This window comes from Oncorhynchus mykiss, chromosome 26 (genome assembly GCF_013265735.2).
Source record: "Oncorhynchus mykiss isolate Arlee chromosome 26, USDA_OmykA_1.1, whole genome shotgun sequence".
In the NCBI taxonomy this organism is placed as follows: Eukaryota; Metazoa; Chordata; class Actinopteri; order Salmoniformes; family Salmonidae; genus Oncorhynchus; species Oncorhynchus mykiss.
Window position 1 is genome coordinate 2,958,691 of NC_048590.1, and position 18,719 is coordinate 2,977,409.

Here is an 18,719-nt window from a genome sequence, read left to right on the forward strand (position 1 = left end):
CTGTCCTTAATGTTCAGTTAAATGTCCATCACACTGTATATATATCTCTTCAATATGATACGTCAGGATGTTTACGACACCAAAACATCTGAATATTTAACTCCACACCTGAAACACTTGTTCTGCCAGGTTCTCTGTCCGGAGACTCATCCATTTAGAGGAAAAAAAACCCAGATGAACAAGACCTCTCACGTCTTCCTGTAACATATACACGGTTGTTTTATAGTGAGACAGGAACAAGGCCAAAGCATTGTGGGAGGGGCGGGCTACTGTAGTGAGACAGGAACAAGGCCAAAGCATTGTGGGAGGGGCGGGCTACTGTAGTGAGACAGGAACAAGGCCAAAGCATTGTGGGAGGGGCGGGCTACTGTAGTGAGACAGGAACAAGGCCAAAGCATTGTGGGAGGGGCGGGGGGGGCTACTGTAGTGAGACAGGAACAAGCCCAAAGCATTGTGGGAGGGGCGGGGGGGGGCTACTGTAGTGAGACAGGAACAAGCCCAAAGCATTGTGGGCGGGGGCGGGGCTACTGTAGTGAGCACCAGTATGTCCTTCCTACATGTACTGTCTCTTCTCTCTGTCACATCAGGACTTTCTAAGATCCAGGCCCTCGGTACGAGCTTCATCCTTCCTCTTCATGGCTGGTGTGTCTGGTAGTGCTGTGTGTGGTACGAGCTTCATCCTTCCTCTTCATGGCTGGTGTGTCTGGTAGTGCTGTGTGTGTGTGTGTCTGGTAGTGCTGTGTGTGTGTGTGTGTGTGTGTGTCTGGTAGTGCTGTGTGTGTGTGTGTGTCTGGTAGTGCTGTGTCTCTGTGTGTGGTACAAGCTTCATCCTTCCTCTTCATGGCTGGTGTGTCTGGTAGTACTGTGTGTGTGTGTGTGTGTCTGGTAGTACTGTGTGTGTGTTAGTACTGTGTGTGTTCAGAGCTGGTCTCCAGTCTTGTTGTCGAGTCCCAGAGCCTGAACCACGTCAACACTTAGTCCGCTCTTCAGAGTCCTCCTCACTGCAACACACAGAAACACCATGTCAAACTAAATGAGAACAATGCACACACACACACACACACGTTACCACGGCAACGCACACACACACACACACACACACACACACACACACACACACGTTACCACGGCAACGCACACACACACACACACACACACACACGTTACCACGGCCAGAACCCTATTCCCTATATAGTGGTACTACTATAGACCAGAGCCCTATTCCCTATATAGTGGTACTACTATAGACCAGGGCCCTATTCCCTATATAGTGGTACTACTACAGACCAGAGCCCTATGCCCTATATAGTGGTACTACTATAGACCAGAGCCCTATTCCCTATATAGTGGTACTACTATAGACCAGAGCCCTATTCCCTATATAGTGGTACTACTATAGACCAGGGCCCTATTCCCTATATAGTGGTACTACTACAGACCAGAGCCCTATTCCCTATATAGTGGTACTACTATAGACCAGAGCCCTATTCCCTATATAGTGGTACTACTATAGACCAGAGCCCTATTCCCTATATAGTGGTACTACTATAGACCAGAGCCCTATTCCCTATATAGTGGTGCTACTATAGACCAGAGCCCTATTCCCTATATAGTGGTACTACTATAGACCAGAGCCCTATTCCCTATATAGTGGTACTACTTTAGACCAGAGCCCTATTCCCTATATAGTGGTACTACCATAGACCAGAGCCCTATTCTCTATATAGTGGTACTACTTTAGACCAGAGCCCTATTCCCTATATAGTACACTACTATAGACCAGAGCCCTATTCCCTATATAGTGGTACTACTATAGACCAGAGCCCTATTCCCTATATAGTGGTACTACTATAGACCAGAGCCCTATTCCCTATATAGTGGTACTACTATAGACCAGAGCCCTACTCCCTATATAGTGGTACTACTATAGACCAGAGCCCTATTCCCTATATAGTGGTACTACTATAGACCAGAGCCCTACTCCCTATATAGTGGTACTACTATAGACCAGAGCCCTACTCCCTATATAGTGGTACTACTATAGACCAGAGCCCTATTCCCTATATAGTGGTACTACTATAGAACAGAGCCCTATTCCCTATATAGTGGTACTACTATAGACCAGAGCCCTATTCTCTATATAGTGGTACTACTACAGACCAGAGCCCTATTCCCTATATAGTGGTACTACTATAGACCAGAGCCCTATTCCCTATATAGTGGTACTACTATAGACCAGAGCCCTATTCCCTATATAGTGGTACTACTATAGACCAGAGCCCTATTCCCTATATAGTACACTACTATAGACCAGAGCCCTATTCCCTATATAGTGGTACTACTATAGACCAGAGCCCTATTCCCTATATAGTGGTACTACTACAGACCAGAGCCCTATTCCCTATATAGTGGTACTACTATAGACCAGAACCCTATTCTCTATATAGTGGTACTACTATAGATCAGAGCACTATTCCCTATATAGTGGTACTACTATAGACCAGAGCCCTATTCCCTATATAGTGTACTACTTTAGACCAGAACCCTATTCTCTATATAGTGGTACTACTATAGACCAGAGCCCTATTCCCTATATAGTACACTAATATAGACCAGAGCCCTATTCCCTATATAGTGGTACTACTATAGACCAGAGCCCTATTCCCTATATAGTGGTACTACTATAGACCAGAGCCCTACTCCCTATATAGTGGTACTACTATAGACCAGAGCCCTACTCCCTATATAGTGGTACTACTATAGACCAGAGCCCTATTCCCTATATAGTGGTACTACTATAGACCAGAGCCCTATTCCCTATATAGTGGTACTACTATAGACCAGAGCCCTATTCTCTATATAGTGGTACTACTACAGACCAGAGCCCTATTCCCTATATAGTGGTACTACTATAGACCAGAGCCCTATTCCCTATATAGTGGTACTACTATAGACCAGAGCCCTATTCCCTATATAGTGGTACTACTATAGACCAGAGCCCTATTCCCTATATAGTACACTACTATAGACCAGAGCCCTATTCCCTATATAGTGGTACTACTATAGACCAGAGCCCTATTCCCTATATAGTGGTACTACTACAGACCAGAGCCCTATTCCCTATATAGTGGTACTACTATAGACCAGAACCCTATTCTCTATATAGTGGTACTACTATAGATCAGAGCACTATTCCCTATATAGTGGTACTACTATAGACCAGAGCCCTATTCCCTATATAGTGTACTACTTTAGACCATAACCCTATTCTCTATATAGTGGTACTACTATAGACCAGAGCCCTATTCCCTATATAGTACACTAATATAGACCAGAGCCCTATTCCCTATATAGTACACTACTATAGACCACTGGGCCCGGCAGGGTACCATTTTGTGAAGGTTCTTGTACACGTTACTGAGACGTCAGGATGTCAGTTGAGAACAGAACAGGTATCAGTTCTTCATTTCTGGGAGAATGAAAAGCTGGGTATTTACTATATAGTTCTGATATCTTTAGAGAGGAACTAACAACAGAGATATTATGGGCCCAGGGAGATAACGCTCTGTTGTCCAGATAAACCTCTGTTATGGACACACATCATACTGTGGATGGACACACAAGGACATAGAGACACAGACAGGGACAAAAGGGCTTATCCCTTAGTGGCGTCACACATCTAGCCTTGACCCTTTTCAGGTACAGGAGGTGGAATCACAATGAGACCAAGATGGAAGACCGTAGTCACCAAGCCTCGTCTAGTAGGACTACAGAGTGGAGGGAAGACAGTAGTCACCAAGCCTCGTCTAGTAGGACTACAGAGTGGAGGGAAGACAGTAGTCACCAAGCCTCGTCTAGTAGGACTACAGAGTGGAGGGAAGACAGTAATCACCAAGCCTCGTCTAGTAGGACTACAGAGTGGAGGGAAGACAGTAGTCACCAAGCCTCGTCTAGTAGGACTACAGAGTGGAGGGAAGACCGTAGTCACCAAGCCTCGTCTAGTAGGACTACAGAGTGGACTACAGTGGACTACAGAGTGGAGGGAAGACAGTAGTCACCAAGCCTCGTCTAGTAGGACTATAGAGTGGAGGGAAGACCGTAGTCACCAAGCCTCGTCTAGTAGGACTACAGAGTGGACGAAGACAGTAGTCACCAAGCCTCGTCTAGTAGGACTACAGAGTGGAGGGAAGACAGTAGTCACCAAGCCTCGTCTAGTAGGACTACAGAGTGGACTGAAGACCGTAGTCACCAAGCCTCGTCTAGTAGGACTACAGAGTGGAGGGAAGACAGTAGTCACCAAGCCTCGTCTAGTAGGACTACAGAGTGGACAACAGAGTGGACTACAGAGTGGAGGGAAGACAGTAGTCACCAAGCCTCGTCTAGTAGGACTACAGAGTGGAGGGAAGACAGTAGTCACCAAGCCTTGTCTAGTAGGACTACAGAGTGGAGGGAAGACAGTAGTCACCAAGCCTCGTCTAGTTGGACTACAGTGGACTACAGAGTGGAGGGAAGACAGTAGTCACCAAGCCTCGTCTAGTAGGACTACAGAGTGGAGGGAAGACAGTAGTCACCAAGCCTCGTCTAGTAGGACTACAGAGTGGAGGGAAGACAGTAGTCACCAAGCCTCGTCTAGTTGGACTACAGAGTGGACTACAGTGGACTACAGAGTGGAGGGAAGACAGTAGTCACCAAGCCTCGACTAGTAGGACTACAGAGTGGAGGGAAGACAGTAGTCACCAAGCCTCGTCTAGTAGGACTACAGAGTGGAGGGAAGACAGTAGTCACCAAGCCTCGTCTAGTAGGACTACAGAGTGGACAACAGAGTGGACTACAGAGTGGAGGGAAGACAGTAGTCACCAAGCCTCGTCTAGTAGGACTACAGAGTGGAGGGAAGACAGTAGTCACCAAGCCTCGTCTAGTAGGACTACAGAGTGGAGGGAAGACAGTAGTCACCAAGCCTCGTCTAGTTGGACTACAGTGGACTACAGAGTGGAGGGAAGACAGTAGTCACCAAGCCTCGTCTAGTAGGACTACAGAGTGGAGGGAAGACAGTAGTCACCAAGCCTCGTCTAGTAGGACTACAGAGTGGAGGGAAGACAGTAGTCACCAAGCCTCGTCTAGTTGGACTACAGAGTGGACTACAGTGGACTACAGAGTGGAGGGAAGAAAGTAGTCACCAAGCCTCGTCTAGTAGGACTACAGAGTGGAGGGAAGACAGTAGTCACCAAGCCTCGTCTAGTAGGACTACAGAGTGGAGGGAAGACAGTAGTCACCAAGCCTCGTCTAGGAGGACTACAGAGTGGAGGGAAGACAGTCGTCACCAAGCCTCGTCTAGTAGGACTACAGAGTGGAGGGAAGACAGTCGTCACCAAGCCTCGTCTAGTCGGACTACAGAGTGGAGGGAAGACAGTAGTCACCAAGCCTCGTCTAGTTGGACTACAGAGTGGACTACAGTGGACTACAGAGTGGAGGGAAGACAGTAGTCACCAAATCTTGTCTAGTAGGACTACAGAGTGGAGGGAAGACAGTAGTCACTAAGCCTCGTCTAGTAAGACTACAGAGTGGAGGGAAGACAGTAGTCACTAAGCCTTGTCTAGTAGGACTACAGAGTGGAGGGAAGACAGTAGTCACCAAGCCTCGTCTAGTAGGACTACAGAGTGGAGGGAAGACAGTAGTCACTAAGCCTCGTCTAGTTGGACTACAGAGTGGAGGGAAGACAGTAGTCACCAAGCCTCGTCTAGTAAGACTACAGAGTGGACTACAGAGTGGACTACAGAGTGGAGGGAAGACAGTAGTCACCAAGCCTCGTCTAGTAGGACTACAGAGTGGAGGGAAGACAGTAGTCACCAAGCCTCGTCTAGTAGGACTACAGAGTGGAGGGAAGACAGTAGTCACTAAGCCTCGTCTAGTTGGACTACAGAGTGGAGGGAAGACAGTAGTCACCAAGCCTCGTCTAGTAGGACTACAGAGTGGACAACAGAGTGGACTACAGAGTGGAGGGAAGACAGTAGTCACCAAGCCTCGTCTAGTAGGACTACAGAGTGGAGGGAAGACAGTAGTCACCAAGCCTTGTCTAGTAGGACTACAGAGTGGAGGGAAGACAGTAGTCACCAAGCCTCGTCTAGTTGGACTACAGTGGACTACAGAGTGGAGGGAAGACAGTAGTCACCAAGCCTCGTCTAGTAGGACTACAGAGTGGAGGGAAGACAGTAGTCACCAAGCCTCGTCTAGTAGGACTACAGAGTGGAGGGAAGACAGTAGTCACCAAGCCTCGTCTAGTTGGACTACAGTGGACTACAGAGTGGAGGGAAGACAGTAGTCACCAAGCCTCGACTAGTAGGACTACAGAGTGGAGGGAAGACAGTAGTCACCAAGCCTCGTCTAGTAGGACTACAGAGTGGAGGGAAGACAGTAGTCACCAAGCCTCGTCTAGTTGGACTACAGAGTGGACTACAGTGGACTACAGAGTGGAGGGAAGAAAGTAGTCACCAAGCCTCGTCTAGTAGGACTACAGAGTGGAGGGAAGACAGTAGTCACCAAGCCTCGTCTAGTAGGACTACAGAGTGGAGGGAAGACAGTAGTCACCAAGCCTCGTCTAGGAGGACTACAGAGTGGAGGGAAGACAGTCGTCACCAAGCCTCGTCTAGTAGGACTACAGAGTGGAGGGAAGACAGTCGTCACCAAGCCTCGTCTAGTCGGACTACAGAGTGGAGGGAAGACAGTAGTCACCAAGCCTCGTCTAGTTGGACTACAGAGTGGACTACAGTGGACTACAGAGTGGAGGGAAGACAGTAGTCACCAAATCTTGTCTAGTAGGACTACAGAGTGGAGGGAAGACAGTAGTCACTAAGCCTCGTCTAGTAAGACTACAGAGTGGAGGGAAGACAGTAGTCACTAAGCCTTGTCTAGTAGGACTACAGAGTGGAGGGAAGACAGTAGTCACCAAGCCTCGTCTAGTAGGACTACAGAGTGGAGGGAAGACAGTAGTCACTAAGCCTCGTCTAGTTGGACTACAGAGTGGAGGGAAGACAGTAGTCACCAAGCCTCGTCTAGTAAGACTACAGAGTGGACTACAGAGTGGACTACAGAGTGGAGGGAAGACAGTAGTCACCAAGCCTCGTCTAGTAGGACTACAGAGTGGAGGGAAGACAGTAGTCACCAAGCCTCGTCTAGTAGGACTACAGAGTGGAGGGAAGACAGTAGTCACTAAGCCTCGTCTAGTTGGACTACAGAGTGGAGGGAAGACAGTAGTCACTAAGCCTCGTCTAGTAAGACTACAGAGTGGACTACAGAGTGGACGTCTTTTGTTCCAGCCAAACACTATATATATATTTTTTTTAATTAGGTGCTGGGCTTGAACAAAAGCCTGCACACCTACAAGGCTAGTGATGAACAGTGGGAGCTGTATGAAATGGTAGTACAGCAGCCTCTCTACATTCAGAGCAGATCACTTGGGAAATAGTGATGAACAAGCTGTATGGAATGGTAGTACAGCAGCCTCTCTACATTCAGAGCAGATCACTTGGGAAATAACAGGTGAAGAAACAGAGAGAGTTTAGTTTAGTTGAAGGGATCAATTCAACAACTGGCTCTGGTCTACAGGCCCCTCCCCTCCATGTTGTAGTACTCACACGACTTCCTGTTGAGGCGGGAGCGTTTGCGTGTCTTGGGGCTGGACGGCCTCTCTGAGGGGCTCCTGGTAACAGACTTGACTAGCCGATCCATGATCTCATCCGTAGCATCATCCTGGGAGCTAGCACTGTCCTCTTTGGCTACAGACATCTGGGATGGACTAACTGGGCCTAGACCTGGGGACGAAATCAAATCAAACTTTATTTAAAATGGGGAAGGAAATCAAATCAAACTTTATTTAAAATGGGGAAGGAATTCAAATCAAACTTTATTTAAAATGGGGAAGGAATTCAAATCAAGCTTTATTTAAAATGGGGAAGGAATTCAAATCAAACTTTATTTAAAATGGGGAAGGAATTCAAATCAAGCTTTATTTAAAATGGGGAAGGAATTTCAAATTAAACTTTATTTAAAATGGGGAAGAAGCATTAGAAGAGGAGGAAACAAACATAACATTTTATTGGTTGAATTTAACAGTTGTATTGGTGATGTATAAATATATTTAACAGATGTATTGGTGATGTATAAATATATTTAACAGATGTATTGGTGATGTATAAATATATTTAACAGATGTATTGGTGATGTATAAATATATTTAACAGATGTATTGGTGTTGTATAAATATATTTAACAGATGTATTGGTGTTGTATAAATATATTTAACAGATGTATTGGTGTTGTATTGGTGTTGTATAAATATATTTAACAGATGTATTGGTGTTGTATAAATATATTTAACAGATGTATTGGTGTTGTATAAATATATTTAACAGATGTATTGGTGTTGTATAAATATATTTAACAGATGTATTGGTGATGTATTGGTGATGTATAAATATATTTAACAGATGTATTGGTGATGTATAAATATATTTAACAGATGTATTGGTGTTGTATTGGTGTTGTATAAATATATTTAACAGATGTATTGGTGTTGTATAAATATATTTAACAGATGTATTGGTGTTGTATAAATATATTTAACAGATGTATTGGTGTTGTATAAATATATTTAACAGATGTATTGGTGATGTATAAATATATTTAACAGATGTATTGGTGATGTATTGGTGTTGTATAAATATATTTAACAGATGTATTGGTGATGTATTGGTGTTGTATAAATATATTTAACAGATGTATTGGTGATGTATAAATATATTTAACAGATGTATTGGTGATGTATTGGTGTTGTATAAATATATTTAACAGATGTATTGGTGATGTATAAATATATTTAACAGATGTATTGGTGATGTATTGGTGTTGTATAAATATATTTAACAGATGTATTGGTGTTGTATAAATATATTTAACAGATGTATTGGTGATGTATAAATATATTTAACAGATGTATTGGTGATGTATAAATATATTTAACAGATGTATTGGTGATGTATTGGTGTTGTATAAATATATTTAACAGATGTATTGGTGTTGTATAAATATATTTAACAGATGTATTGGTGTTGTATAAATATATTTAACAGATGTATTGGTGTTGTATAAATATATTTAACAGATGTATTGGTGATGTATTGGTGTTGTATAAATATATTTAACAGATGTATTGGTGATGTATAAATATATTTAACAGATGTATTGGTGATGTATTGGTGTTGTATAAATATATTTAACAGATGTATTGGTGTTGTATAAATATATTTAACAGATGTATTGGTGTTGTATAAATATATTTAACAGATGTATTGGTGTTGTATAAATATATTTAACAGATGTATTGGTGTTGTATAAATATATTTAACAGATGTATTGGTGTTGTATAAATATATTTAACAGATGTATTGGTGATGTATAAATATATTTAACAGATGTATTGGTGTTGTATAAACATATTTAACAGATGTATTGGTGATGTATTAAATTCAATTAATTGCTGACATCTTGTCAGTGATTCTCTCGTTAACACAGGTGTGAGTGTTGACGAGGACAAGGCTGGAGATCACTCTGTCATGCTGATTGAGTTAGAATAACAGCCTGGAAGCTTCAAAAGGAGGGTGGTGCTTGGAATCATTGTTCTTCCTCTGTCAACCATGGTTACCTGCAAGGAAACGCGTGCCGTCATCATTGCTTTGCACAAAAAGGGCTTCACAAGCAAGGATATTGCTGCCAGTAAGATTGCACCTAAATCAACCATTTATCGGATAATCAAGAACTTCAAGGAGAGCGGTCCAATTGTTGTGAAGAAGGCTTCAGGGTGCCCAAGAAAGTCCAGCAAGTGCCAGGACCGTCTCCTAAAGTTGATTCAACTGCGGGATCGGGGCACACCGGGGCACACCAGTACAGAGCTTGCTCAGGAATGGCAGCAGGCAGGTGTGAGTGCATCTGCACGCACAGTGAGGTGAAGACATTTGGAGGATGGCCTGGTGTCAAGAAGGGCAGCAAAGAAGCCACTTCTCTCCAGGAAAAACATCAGGGACAGACTGATACTCTGCAAAAGGTACAGACTGCTGAGGCCATGAATAAAGAATGGTACCAACACGTCCTCCGAGAGCAACTTCTCCCAACCATCCAGGAACAGTTTGGTGACGAACAATGCCTTTTCCAGCATGATGGAGCACCTTGCCATAAGGCAATAGTGATAACTAAGTGGCTCGGGGAACAAAACATCGCTATTTTTTGGTCCATGGCCAGGAAACTCCCCAGACCTTAATCCCATTGAGAACTTGTGGTCAATCCTCAAGAGGCGGGTGGACAAACAAAACCCCACAAATTCTGACAAACTCCAAGTATTGATTATGCAAGAATGGGCTGCCATCAGTCAGAATGTGGCCCAGAAGTTAATTGACAGCATGCCAGGGCGGATTGCAGAGGTCTTGAAAAAGCGGGGTCAACACTGCAAATATTGACTCTTTGCATCAACTTCATGTAATTGTCAATAAAAGCCTTTGACACTTATGAAATGCTTGTAATTAAACTTCAGTATTCCATAGTAACATCTGACAAAAAATATCTAAAGACACTGAAGCAGCAAACTTTGTGGAAATTAATATTTGTGTCATTCTCAAAACCTTTGGCCACGACTGTACACTACCATTCAAATGTTTGGGGTCACTTAGAAATGTTCTTGTTTTTGAAAGAAAAGCAGGCTTTTGTCCATTATTAAAATAACATTAAACATGATTAGAAATACGGTGCAGACATTGTTAATGTTGTAAATGACTATTGTAGCTGGAAACGGCTGATTTGTAATGGATTATCTACATAGGCTACAGAGGCCCATTATCAGCAACCATCACTCCTGTGTTCCAATGACACATTCGTTGTGTTAGCTAATCCAAGTTTATCATTTTAAAAAAACTAATTCATTTATGTTAGCTAATCCAAGAGTTCCTCTGTCCAGTTCTGTGTTCTGAGATATGGCATTTTCTTTGCAACTCTGCCTAGAAGGCCAGCATCCCGGAGTCGCCTCTTCACTGTTGACCTTGAGACTGGTGTTTTGTGGGTACTATTTAATGAAGCTGCCAGTTGAGGACTTGTGAAAAGTCTGTTTCTCAAACTAGACACTCTAATGTCCTCTTGCTAAGTTGTGCACCGGGGCCTCCCACTCTTTCTCTTCTGGTTAGAGCCAGTTTGTGCTGTTCTCTGAAGGGAGTAGTACACAGCGTTGTACGAGATATTCAGTTTCTTGGCAATTTCTCGCATGGAATAGCCTTCATTTCTCAGAACAAGAATAGACTGACGAGTTTCAGAAGAAAGGTCTTTGTTTCTGGCCATTTTGAGCCTGTAATCAAACCCACAAATGCTGATGCTCCAGATACTCTACTAGTCTAAAGGAGGCCAGTTTAGGACTTGTGAGGCGTCTGTTTATCAAACTAGATTGCTTCTTTAAATCAGCGCAACAGTTTTCAACTGTGCTAACATAATTGCAAAAGGGTTTTCTAATGATCAATTAGCCTTTTTAAAATGATAAACTTGGATTAGCTAACACAACGTGCCATTGGAACACAGGAGTGATGGTTGCTGATAATGGGCCTCTGTACGCCTATGTAGATATTCCATTAAAAATCAGATGTTTCCAGCTACAATAGTCATTTACAACATTAACAATGTCAACACTGTATTTCTGATCAATTTTAATAAAACACATTTTTTTTGCTTTTCTTTGATAAACAAGGACATTTCTAAGTGACCCCAAACTTTTGAACGATAGTGTGTGTGTGTGTGTGTGTGTGTGTGTGTGTGTGTGTGTATATATATATATATATTTAGTTCCCTCCAGAGACTGCTGGGATGTATTCCTCTTCATTATGCTTGAAATACCAACCCATTCCAGAGTGAGCACCATGTTAGCAGACAGAGGTCCTGCTGGGGGTGTGTGTATTGGTGTGTCTGCATCCCTGTGTGTCTTACTGCGGTAGCCCCGGTTGCGGCGCAGGTTCCCCTGGTGTTCGGTACCGCTGGAGGTGTTGAGCACGTTCTTCATGTTGTCATGCTCCTCCTGGGCTGGATCTGGATCTGGCTCTGTAGGCCTGGAGCCAAGGGAGGGGCTGTCCTGGGACTGGGGAGACACCACCCCTGAGAACTTCTCTGTCTGAGGGGGGGGGAGAGAGAGAGAGGGGGGGGGGGGGGGGGGGGAGGAGAGAGGGGGGGGGGGGTGGGGGTGGGGGGAGAGGGAGAGAGGGGGGGGGGGGAGAAGGAGAAGGGAGAAAGAGAGAGAGAGAGGGGGGGAGAGGGAGGGAGGGAGGGAGGGAGGGAGGGAGGGAGGGAGGGAGGGAGGGAGGGAGGGAGGGAGGGAGGGAGGGAGGGAGGGAGGGAGGGAGGGAGGGAGGGAGGGAGGGAGGGGAGGGAGGGGAGGGAGGGAGAGGCAGCATGGATTCAGACACTGGTGTAAAATGTAGAGGGAGGGTAATGACTTCTGAAATCCACTTTGCATTTTAAATGAGAAAATGTCAATGTGTGAAGGCAGGTTTAATAAAGCCAGGTTTAATAAAGCCAGGTTTAATAAAGCCAGGTTTAATAAAGCCATAAGGTGCCTCTACACCCCTAGCTCTACCCCCAGACCCAAACCTAGCCCTTCTCTAAGCCCTACCCCCTACCCCCCAGCCCTAGACCTAGCCTTACCCTCTACCCCCAGACCTAGCCTTACCCTCTACCCCCACACCTAGCCCTGCCCTCTACCCCCAGACCTAGCCCTGCCCTCTACCCCCAGACCTAGCCCTGCCCTCTACCCCCAGACCTAGCCCTGCCCTCTACCCCCAGACCTAGCCCTGCCCTCTACCCCCAGACCTAGCCCTACCCTCTACCCCCAGACCTAGCCCTACCCTTTACCCCCCAGACCTAGCCCTACCCCCAGACCTACACCCCAGACCCACCTCAGTGATCATCTTTCCCCTGGTCTTGGTGCGTTCTCTGTGGGTAGCCCGCTTGTGTTTCTGGGTCAGGACCCTCTCCCTGGTGGTCCGGTACTCCAGAGAAAACTCACTGATAATCTTACAGAAGTGGGTCACCTTAGTGTCCCGGACAGAGTAGGATGGCTGACCTAGGTACAGCAGGAAGGAATGGAACCTGAGAGAGAAGGGAGGGAGAGGGAGGGGGAGGGGGAGGGGGAGGGAGAGAGAGAGAAAGAGAGGGAGGGGTAGGGAGAGAGAGAAAGAGAGGGAGGGGTAGGGAGAGAGAGAGAGAGGGGTAGGGAGAGGGGTAGGGAGAGGGAGAGGGAGAGGGGTAGGGAGAGGGAGAGGGAGAGGGGTAGGGAGAGGGAGGGGTAGGGAGAGAGAGAAAGAGAGAGAGGTAGGGAGAGAGAGAAGAGAGAGAGAGAAGAGAGAAAGAGAAAAGAGTGAGGGGAGAAGAGAGTGAGAGAGAGAAGAGAGAGAGAGGAGAGAAAGAGAGGGAGGGGTAGGGAGAGAGAGAAAGAGAGGGAGGGGTAGGGAGAGAGAGAGGGAGGGGTAGGGAGAGAGAGAAAGAGAGAGAGGGGTAGAGAGAGAGAGAGGGGTAGGGAGAGGGGTAGGGAGAGGGAGGGGTAGGGAGAGAGAGAAAGAGAGAGAGGTAGGGAGAGAGAGAAGAGAGAGAGAGAGAAGAGAGAAAGAGAAAAGAGCGAGGGGAGAAGAGAGTGAGAGAGAGAAGAGAGAGAGAGGAGAGAGAGAGAGAAGAGAGAAAGAGAGAGAAGAGAGAAAGAGAAAAGAGCGAGGGGAGAAGAGAGTGAGAGAGAGAAAGAGAGAGAGAAGAGAGTGAGAGAGAGAAGAGAGAAAGAGAAGAGAGTGAGAGAGAGAAGAGAGAAAGAAGAGAGCGAGGGGAGAGGGGTTTTACAGGGTAAGGGGATATTCATGTTGTAGTTAGAAGTGTGGATTTCCCGTCATGGAAGCCAATGACCTACATCATCATTCAACTAGAATTCTTCTTCTGTTTATGTGTCTCAGTGAATGTGGTTTGTCTGAAAGGCCCCACGTGTGTGTGTGTGTGTGTGTGTGTGTGTGTGTGTGTGTGTGTGTGTGTGTGTGTGTGTGTGCGCGTGTGTGCGTGTGTGTGTCCAGTGTGTGTATTTGTGTGTGTGTGTCCAGTGTGTGTGTGTGTCCAGTGTGTGTGTGTGTCAGTCACCTGTTGATGATGCGTCTGTGAACCACCTTCAGGATAATGATCCTCTCTGTACAGTCTTTAAGGAACTCTGTCAACCTGTTCTTCAGGAGGGCCTTGGTCTCGTGTTTAGACATCACCTTTAGATTGTCCCACGATGTCTTACACTTCCTCTCCAGCTGAACCAGGCTATCTGACAGCTGCTCAAACTCCACCTGGAGACATGGAGGTGGAGAGACAGACAGAGAGAGAGAGACAAGACAGGAGGGACAGACAGAGAGAGAGAGACAAGACAGGGACAGACAGACAGAGAGGGACGGCCGGACAAGACAGGAGGGAGGGACAGACAGAGGGACAGACAGACAGAGGGACAGACAGACAGAGGGACAGACAGGGACGGCCGGACAAGACAGGAGGGACAGACAGACAGAGGGACAGACAGACAGAGGGACAGACAGACAGAGGGAGGGACAGACAGACAGAGGGAGGGACAGACAGACAGAGGGAGGGACAGACAGACAGAGGGAGGGACAGACAGACAGAGGGAGGGACAGACAGAGGGACAGACAGAGGGAGGGACAGACAGTGTGAAAGTGTGAGACAGGGTTTAACACAACAGGTCCATTGTGGGAATCAGTCTGACTAGTCCTCCATCCAACAGCCCAAATGAGGATTAGATATCCCCCCTGTCTCTAGTCTCTATTGTTATTTTACTGTAATAAAGTATCTATATTGTTATTTTACTGTAATAAAGTCTCTCCATTGTTATTTTACTGCTCTTTAATTACTTGTAACTTTTATTTCTTATCTGTATTTTTTTTACACAGTATTGTTGGTTAAACATTTCACTGTGAGGTCTACTACACCTGTTGTATTCAGCATTTCACTGTAAGGTCTACTACACCTGTTATATTCAGCATTTCACTGTGAGGTCTACTACACCTGTTGTATTCATCATTTCACTGTAAGGTCTACTACACCTGTTGTATTCAGCATTTCACTGTAAGGTCTACTACACCTGTTGTATTCAGCATTTCACTGTAAGGTCTACTACACCTGTTGTATTCAGCATTTCACTGTAAGGTCTACTACACCTGTTGTATTCATCATTTCACTGTGAGGTCTACTACAGCTGTTGTATTCAGCATTTCACTGTAAGGTCTACTACACCTGTTGCATTCAGCATTTCACTGTAAGGTCTACTACACCTGATGTATTCAGCATTTCACTGTAAGGTCTACTACACCTGTTGTATTCAGCATTTCACTGTAAGGTCTACTACACCTGTTGTATTCAGCATTTCACTGTAAGGTCTACTACACCTGTTGTATTCAGCATTTCACTGTAAGGTCTACTACACCTGTTGTATTCAGCATTTCACTGTAAGGTCTACTACACCTGTTGTATTCAGCATTTCACTGTAAGGTCTACTACACCTGTTGTATTCAGCATTTCACTGTAAGGTCTACTACACCTGTTGTATTCAGCATTTCACTGTAAGGTCTACTACACCTGTTGTATTCAGCATTTCACTGTAAGGTCTACTACACCTGTTGTATTCAGCATTTCACTGTAAGGTCTACTACACCTGTTGTATTCAGCATTTCACTGTGAGGTCTACTACACCTGTTGTATTCAGCATTTCACTGTAAGGTCTACTACACCTGTTGTATTCAGCATTTCACTGTGAGGTCTACTACACCTGTTGTATTCAGCATTTCACTGTAAGGTCTACTACACCTGTTGTATTCAGCATTTCACTGTAAGGTCTACTACACCTGTTGTATTCAGCATTTCACTGTGAGTTCTACTACACCTGTTGTATTCAGCATTTCACTGTAGGGTCTACTACACCTGTTGTATTCAGCATTTCACTGTAAGGTCTACTACACCTGTTGTATTCAGCATTTCACTGTGAGGTCCACTACACCTATTGTATTCAGCATTTCACTGTAAGGTCTACTACACCTGTTGTATTCAGCATTTCACTGTGAGGTCTACTACACCTGTTGTATTCATCATTTCACTGTGAGGTCTACTACACCTGTTGTATTCAGCATTTCACTGTAAGGTCTACTACACCTGTTGTAATCAGCATTTCACTGTGAGGTCTACTACACCTGTTGTATTCAGCATTTCACTGTGAGGTCTACTACACCTGTTGTATTCATCATTTCACTGTAAGGTCTACTACACCTGTTGTATTCAGCATTTCACTGTAAGGTCTACTACACCTGTTGTATTCAGCATTTCACTGTGAGGTCTACTACACCTGTTGTATTCAGCATTTCACTGTGAGGTCTACTACACCTGTTGTATTCAGCATTTCACTGTGAGGTCTACTACACCTGTTGTATTCAGCATTTCACTGTGAGGTCTACTACACCTGTTGTATTCAGCATTTCACTGTGAGGTCTACTACACCTGTTGTATTCAGCATTTCACTGTAAGGTCTACTACACCTGTTGTATTCAGCATTTCACTGTAAGGTCTACTACACCTGTTGTATTCAGCATTTCACTGTAAGGTCTACTACACCTGTTGTATTCAGCATTTCACTGTAAGGTCTACTACACCTGTTGTATTCAGCATTTCACTGTGAGGTCTACTACACCTGTTGTATTCAGCATTTCACTGTAAGGTCTACTACACCTGTTGTATTCAGCATTTCACTGTGAGGTCTACTACACCTGTTGTATTCAGCATTTCACTGTAAGGTCTACTACACCTGTTGTATTCAGCATTTCACTGTAAGGTCTACTACACCTGTTGTATTCAGCATTTCACTGTGAGTTCTACTACACCTGTTGTATTCAGCATTTCACTGTAGGGTCTACTACACCTGTTGTATTCAGCATTTCACTGTAAGGTCTACTACACCTGTTGTATTCAGCATTTCACTGTGAGGTCTACTACACCTATTGTATTCAGCATTTCACTGTAAGGTCTACTACACCTGTTGTATTCAGCATTTCACTGTGAGGTCTACTACACCTGTTGTATTCATCATTTCACTGTGAGGTCTACTACACCTGTTGTATTCAGCATTTCACTGTAAGGTCTACTACACCTGTTGTAATCAGCATTTCACTGTGAGGTCTACTACACCTGTTGTATTCAGCATTTCACTGTGAGGTCTACTACACCTGTTGTATTCATCATTTCACTGTAAGGTCTACTACACCTGTTGTATTCAGCATTTCACTGTAAGGTCTACTACACCTGTTGTATTCAGCATTTCACTGTGAGGTCTACTACACCTGTTGTATTCAGCATTTCACTGTGAGGTCTACTACACCTGTTGTATTCAGCATTTCACTGTGAGGTCTACTACACCTGTTGTATTCAGCATTTCACTGTGAGGTCTACTACACCTGTTGTATTCAGCATTTCACTGTGAGGTCTACTACATCTGTTGTATTCAGCATTTCACTGTAAGGTCTACCTGTTGTATTCAGCATTTCACTGTAAGGTCTACTACACCTGTTGTACTCAGCATTTCACTGTAAGGTCTACTACACCTGTTGTATTCAGCATTTCACTGTAAGGTCTACTACACCTGTTGTATTCAGCATTTCACTGTAAGGTCTACTACACCTGTTGTATTCAGCATTTCACTGTAAGGTCTACTACACCTGTTGTATTCAGCATTTCACTGTAAGGTCTACTACACCTGTTGTATTCAGCATTTCACTGTAAGGTCTACTACACCTGTTGTATTCAGCATTTCACTGTGAGGTCTACTACACCTGTTGTATTCAGCATTTCACTGTGAGGTCTACTACACCTGTTGTATTCAGCATTTCACTGTGAGGTCTACTACACCTGTTGTATTCAGCATTTCACTGTGAGGTCTACTACACCTGTTGTATTCAGCATTTCACTGTGAGGTCTACTACACCTGTTGTATTCAGCATTTCACTGTAAGGTCTACCTGTTGTATTCAGCATTTCACTGTAAGGTCTACTACACCTGTTGTATTCAGCATTTCACTGTAAGGTCTACTACACCTGTTGTATTCAGCATTTCACTGTAAGGTCTACTACACCTGTTGTATTCAGCATTTCACTGTAAGGTCTACTACACCTGTTGTATTCAGCATTTCACTGTAAGGTCTACTACACCTGTTGTATTCAGCATTTCACTGTAAGGTCTACTACACCTGTTGTATTCAGCATTTCACTGTAAGGTCTACTACACCTGTTGTATTCAGCATTTCACTGTAAGGTCTACTACACCTGTTGTATTCAGCATTTCACTGTGAGGTCTACTACACCTGTTGTATTCAGCATTTCACTGTAAGGTCTACTACACCTGTTGTATTCAGCATTTCACTGTGAGGTCTACTACACCTGTTGTATTCAGCATTTCACTGTGAGGTCTACTACACCTGTTGTATTCAGCATTTCACTGTGAGGTCTACTACACCTGTTGTATTCATCATTTCACTGTGAGGTCTACTACACCTGTTGTATTCAGCATTTCACTGTGAGGTCTACTACACCTGTTGTATTCAGCATTTCACTGTAAGGTCTACTACACACGTGACAAAT

General features: G+C 44.6%; 1 protein-coding gene across 6 annotated transcripts in view; it reads right to left on the reverse strand.

The window, feature by feature from the left end:
• Nucleotides 1-272: 272 nt before the first annotated feature.
• Nucleotides 273-18,719, reverse strand: part of LOC118944401 (FH1/FH2 domain-containing protein 1-like) — a 158,281-nt gene continuing 139,834 nt past the window's right edge. For all 6 annotated transcript variants that reach the window (XM_036963279.1, XM_036963278.1, XM_036963277.1 and 3 more), the window contains 5 exons: nt 14,191-14,381; nt 12,972-13,164; nt 12,010-12,190; nt 7,632-7,808; nt 273-1,001 (listed from right to left, as the gene is read on the reverse strand). In XM_036963279.1, coding sequence (XP_036819174.1) covers nt 919-1,001; nt 7,632-7,808; nt 12,010-12,190; nt 12,972-13,164; nt 14,191-14,381 — 825 coding nt within the window. In that variant the 3' untranslated portion in view covers nt 273-918. The remainder of the gene's footprint in view (nt 1,002-7,631; nt 7,809-12,009; nt 12,191-12,971; nt 13,165-14,190; nt 14,382-18,719) is intronic.